The 5616-nt window shown below is 50.7% G+C and overlaps 1 protein-coding gene across 1 annotated transcript in view; it reads right to left on the bottom strand.

Moving 5' to 3' along the window:
* Window positions 1-5616, bottom strand: part of ASB18 (ankyrin repeat and SOCS box containing 18) — an 8548-nt gene that overhangs the window by 2033 nt on the left and 899 nt on the right. The window contains exon 3 of the mRNA XM_026048529.1: window positions 1-183. This exon is cut by the window's left edge and continues 367 nt beyond it. Within this exon, the coding sequence (XP_025904314.1) occupies window positions 1-183 (183 nt within the window). The remainder of the gene's footprint in view (window positions 184-5616) is intronic.

The following is a 5616-nucleotide window of genomic DNA, read 5'->3' as shown; positions in this document are numbered from 1 at the left end:
CACAGCGCGCCGAGCGGCGTCTCGCCCCGCGCGTTCCTCGCGTCCACGCTGGCGCCGCGCGCCAGGTAGAGCTCGGCGTGCTCGTAGAGGCCGTGCCGGGCCGCCACGTGCAGCGGCGTGTCGCCCGTGTCCTCGGTGGCCGCGTCCACCGCGGCGCCGTGCCGCACCAGGAGCTTGGCGCACCTGCAAAGGCACCGAGCCCTGGCGGCATGAGCCTTGGTTCAGTTTGTCCTCACCAAAGAAGGGATTTGTGGTGGTTGTTTCTGTTCCCACCCTCCTGTGCAGAGCTGGTGGGGCTGGTGAAGATGGGCAGAAGGTTGGGGACCACCAGAAACCCCAAAAGGGGGTTTGACCTTCTCACACTAGCAGCTGTCTCCCGGGATGCAGAGATGGCAGCAGCTAAAAATCCCTATGCTTTTCCTTTGCCTAAGGGGAAAGGGTGGTAGGAAAGCACTGGGAGATGGACTGCGGACACCTTGTGAAATGGCTTGGGTGGTGTCCCAGGCTGGAGCCTGAATCTGGTGGTGGCACAGTGTCCCCAGGAGATGCCAGCTAGAGAGGGCACTGTCTGTCTGCTCTGCAGGGGAGGAAGCACAAGCCCTGGGCTGTGCACCCTGCATGCCTGAAGCAGCCCAGGAGCCTCTGCAGGTCCTGGAGCTGGTGCTGAGATTGCTTGAGTGGCCCCGTCCTGCTCTCCTATAGCAGCACCACCTCTACTGCCCTCCCAACACTTGGGAATTGCCCCTGGTGCACCCCATGGCAGCCAGCAAGGTTGGCCATGGAGGTACCAGGTCAGGTCTGTCCTGCTTGCAAGGGATGCAGGACACCCTGGGCTATAGGGAAGACACGAGGCAGTAGCCCCTTTGTGCCATTGCTGTGTCACCTGTAGCTTGTCTCCTGGCACAGACATACATCATCCTCATCACCTGAACTTCTGGCTGACATCTGTGCCAAGGGGGCAAAGGGACTGCTTGGGGCTGCAAACAAGTGGGCCTGAGGCAACCCAGGGGTGTCTCAACATCATCTCAACATTATCTGTTCTCAACAAGTCAAACATTGAGTCTTAGCCAAAAACATCCCCACCAGTGCCTTGACTTAATTTGGCAGAAGCTACATGGAGGAGAAATCATCTGAATTCTCTAGTTATGGGAGAGTTCTGCAGGGTTTTGCCCGGTATTAAAGGTCCATTCCCCTTTTCCTGTTAAATGCCCTAAATTCTTGTTTCTAGGGCACTAGAAACATGTTTCCCAGCTGTAGCTGGGCTCCCCCAGGCTGGCAGAGGCAACATCTAGGGGCTGTTCCTGCATGGCAATGGGGACAAGTCCAGAGCTTAATTGTCCCCGGGGACAAATCCTACCGTGCCTGTCCTAAGTGTCCCTGTGGCTGTCCCTAGAGAGCCTGTCCCAGCCAGCATGTTGTCCTCTGCTTGTAAGGAGAGGAGACACTTCGGTGCACTGCTCCCCCTCAGTGTCAAACTCTGCACTGCACAGAGGATGCCGATGGCACCTGGGCGAGTACAAGGGGCTGGAGTGCTGAGGACTTGTTATTTTGGAGATCACAGAATGATTGAGGTTGGAAGGGACCCTCTGGAGATCACATACTGAGCAAACACTTGGACACCATGGTCATCTAGGAGGTCATGAAGGGACATCTAAAGCCCATTGCATAGATTCATGCCCAGGCAGGTTTTGAAGATCTCCAGAAAAAAGACTCCAGAACCTCTCTGGGCAACTTGTGCCAGTGCTCAACCCATTCCCTGGCTGATGGGGAAGAGACACCCATGTCACTGTCCAAGCAGGACCTTGAGGATGTAACATATCTTGTGTTTCCTAAGAGATGCTGAGCCAGGTGGGAAGAGTGGTTGTTAAGAAGATCCTAAACAAGATTTTGAAGCCACATTCTTGGTTTTGATGCTGCGGAGTGTATGTGAATCTTATTTTTGATGTTTCCTTTAAGCTATCTTGCTGCTTGGTACTCAAAAATTGAGACTGCTTGCCTAAAATTGTTGTCCTGCAAGCCTAGGCTTTAACAAACTGATTATCAGCAATGTAAGTGAGGAGACCAGAATGGCTGGCTGGCTGGATGGATGGAGGTTGGTCTCCACTCTGGCTGTTGGAGACGGTTGGATGCAGGTCGTAGTTCCTGCAATTGCTTTAAAATTCCCCTATTCCTCTAAAACTCACAGAATCTAATCCTGAAGCAACGACTTGCCTTGCTGGTCTTTTCTGGGGTGTGTGCAACCTCAGCTGGATTGTATTTATTGGTCTTGCCTGTTCCTGACAGCAACAAATTTGTAGTCCTAATTGTAATGACTCTCTTGGGACCTCTCTGGGTTGGCTTAATGTGACCATTGTGTTTAGCTGTGACATCCTGAGGGAATGAACTTGAGTGGTGAGACAGGTAATCGCTGCTGACTTCTGTAGGGGGAAAAATGGGAAGAAAAATAACCAAACTTCTGACTTGGGTGCAAAGCTTGTATTAGTGAGAAATAGGATACTTTTTCTAGCATCACTTTTTCTAAGCACTTTGTGTGGAGAACTTGCACAGGGCAGATTTACACCTGTGTAGCTGGGACACAGGGAATATCCGTGCTTCCTTACTTTGCAGGTAAAGGAAGAAACACCACAGGTTACACGTTGAAGCCATCAGTCTGTGGCATCCTGGTAAAAATCCCCCAAATTCCTCTAGAATTTGCACCCTCCTGAGATGCCATTTTGGCCACTGGTGGTCCTTTAGTTGAGAGAGAATTTCAGTGCCTTCATCTAAGCTTATCCAAGAAAGTCAAGTTATTTTATCCTGAAATTTTTCCTCTCAAAGTTTCCCTCTTCCTCAATCAAGAGGATCGCTGCAGCCTTTGGTGGGACAGGGTGGTGTCCAGAGGGTGAAATCCCATCATCTCAGCTCTCGTAAGAAAACTCCTCCATCACTAAACAAAATCATGGCTTGATGCTTCTGACTGGAGAAATCAGAATGGGAAAATATGTCTGAGGATAAATTGGGATGCAAGGAATAGCCACCAGGAGGAGCAGGGGGTCGGGGCAGCTGCAAAGCAGAGGATTTATGGAAATCCTGTAGCCAGAACACACTCAGGTCATTTTTTTTCTTTTTTTTTTTTTTNTTTTTTTTCTTTTTTTTTTTTTTTTTCTTCAAATAAAACCTCCTCTCTGTGTTTTTCCCCCTCTCTCTGCAGCCAAAGTGAGGTTTCCTGCCCTTCTGTCACTTCATTGGTTTTTGTGGCAAGGATGGGGAAGCAGGAATGTTTCACTCTCTGCAACTGATTGCCCTCACAAACAAGCTTGGGAAAAAAACCCTCATTGCAAGGGAATTTTGGGCCTGAATTAATTAATTAATTAATTCCTATTAATTTCCTTAGCATGGAGAAAGGAAACCTTTATCTCCTTCAGGAGGTAAATTCACCTGGCAGGTGGTCCCAGCCTATGTAGGGGATCCTGAGGAGCCTCAGCCAAGAGGTCCATGAGTCTGGGTCAGGCGCTGCAGTTTGCCTGGTGTGGATGTGCTGTTGTCCGAGTGTTGCTTTGCCAAGAGCTTTCCATGAACGGCCCTTTGCTGACCAGGTCCTATGTGTAACCCTGTTTTTTGGGAGCCCTGGAGACTCCCCTGCATCCAGGCTCTCCAGCCTGCCAGGAGGTCACAGGGGCACCCTGTGGTCATTGCAGAGCTTTTATTTTGCCCCATGCTGAAAGGCAGGTTGTCAAATAAAGGCTTGGCCAGCGGCCTTGGCCATGGCATTGAGGGGAGGGGGCTCCCAAGCTGGGCTTGCCCTCCTGCCCAGTGCCATCCCACTACTTATCAGCCCTGGGCACCACCAAGGACGTTGGGAACCACCTCTGCTGACACTATTTTTATTTTGGAGGGGGGAGGTCTCCAATGAAGCCCTTCTCCTTTAATCAACCCAGCGTTAGAGGTAAGAGAGAGAGCCAGCCCGGGAGAGAGTGCAGTGAATTTAGAGACTCATCTTACCCCACCATGTTAATTATCTCCGCTGTAAAAAAGAGGTCAAGGAGAGGAACTCTACTAAATAGGACGACGTTGGCATGAACAGCTCCTAAAGTGAAGAAGGTAAGACTGAACTTTACTGGAACTTTTCTTTTTTTTTCTTTCTTTTTTTTTTTTTTTTTTTTTTTTTGAATCTCTTCAAAAAGCTCCTAGATTAAAGCTCTGATATCCTTTTTGTTGAAATCTCATGGATTCTGAAGCTCAAATGGCTGGAAGGAAGCCCAGATAATTTTTTTTATCCCAGTCACTGAGAGGCTCAAAGGTTTTAAGTCCTGCCCCCATGGTGAATTGCCGAGTATATGGGAATACAGAGGAGCCCGGCACATAGGTGTTCTGGCCATTGTTATCAAGAGGGAGAAAAATAAAATAGCTCTCTATGTAGGTCAATGACCTGCTCTTTATTGTCAGTAAAAAATTAAGGATGACCTAAAATCTACTACTTTAGGAAAAAAAAAAAAAAAAGCTGGGTAAAGTAGTCTTCCCCCTAATCAAAAAGGAAATGTTTGTGTTACCTAAAGCTTGACCTCCTCAGTCTCCAACTTTAGCAAAGTCTTTGCGATTGAAAAGCAGTGGTCGAAACCTCAAAACCTGTCTGAAATGTCTGTTAATTTTTGATCTTTGGAGGGAGTTGGCTTACTTACTGCAGCAGCCCCCGTGGCGCCGGGCAGCATAGTTAAGGGTCTCTCGGCATTTCCACTATAAAGCCCCAATATTCGAGGGCTTGTAACTCCGCTGTTTCCGCTGCGCGCCCGTCTGCTCCCTGCCTTGCTGTCTGCTGGCTCACCTGCCCTTCCCACACTGTCCTTCCCGCGCAAACAGCATGCAAAGAGGGGAGACCTCATTTAATATTTTTCCTATTTTTTTTCTCCAATCTGGAAATGGTCTGAGTGCAAAAAAAAAAGTGTCGCTTGGGCTTCCGTGGACCAAGGGACCCTTTTCTGTGGGACTCTTTCCCTCTCCTGCCTGCCTCTTGGTCAATACGCTCTGGCTTGGCCATGGGGCCAGCAGCTCTGCCTTTGCCACCGACTTGGACTTAAAGTTGGCGCCTGCTCAAAGGGGCCGGGTTTGAAGCCCGGGGGGCTTTTTGCTGAAGCTGGAAGAAATTGCCATGGCCATGAGTGGTTTTGTGCGGATAGCAGGGGCCTGAGAGCTTTGGAAAATCCTGCTTCCCTGGGGCACCTGGAGCTGTGCTGGCCTAAGCTAGACCATAAATAGACAAATTAAATTATTCTTGCGGTGAGGGCAACACGTACGTTTTGGAGTGCAGTGCTTGTGCCTTCCAAGGGTGGAAGAGGAGCTGATGCTGCTGGCTGGGCCTCAAGCTGGGCTATACGGGGAGGAAGGTAGGGTGTGGGAATGGGAGCGAGAGGAAGGTGGGACGTGGGACTGGGACCAGGAGGAAGGTGGAGAGGAAGGTGGGACGTGGGACTGGGACCAGGAGGAAGGTGGGACAGGACGAGGAGAAGCTGCCGCACCCCGTGTGCAAGCCAGGGTGGTGGGGACGAGGACAAGGCCCCGCTGGAGGCGGACTCGCGCTGCTTACCCGAGGCTGCGGCGCGCGGTGCAGCAGTGCAGCGGGGCGCGCCCGTGGCGGCCGCG

Source organism: Nothoprocta perdicaria, unplaced genomic scaffold, assembly GCF_003342845.1.
Source record: "Nothoprocta perdicaria isolate Ctin4 unplaced genomic scaffold, notPer1 scaffold_11, whole genome shotgun sequence".
NCBI classification, from domain to species: Eukaryota; Metazoa; Chordata; class Aves; order Tinamiformes; family Tinamidae; genus Nothoprocta; species Nothoprocta perdicaria.
Note: the sequence above shows the minus strand (reverse complement) of the source record. Positions and strands in the feature narration are given on the sequence as shown.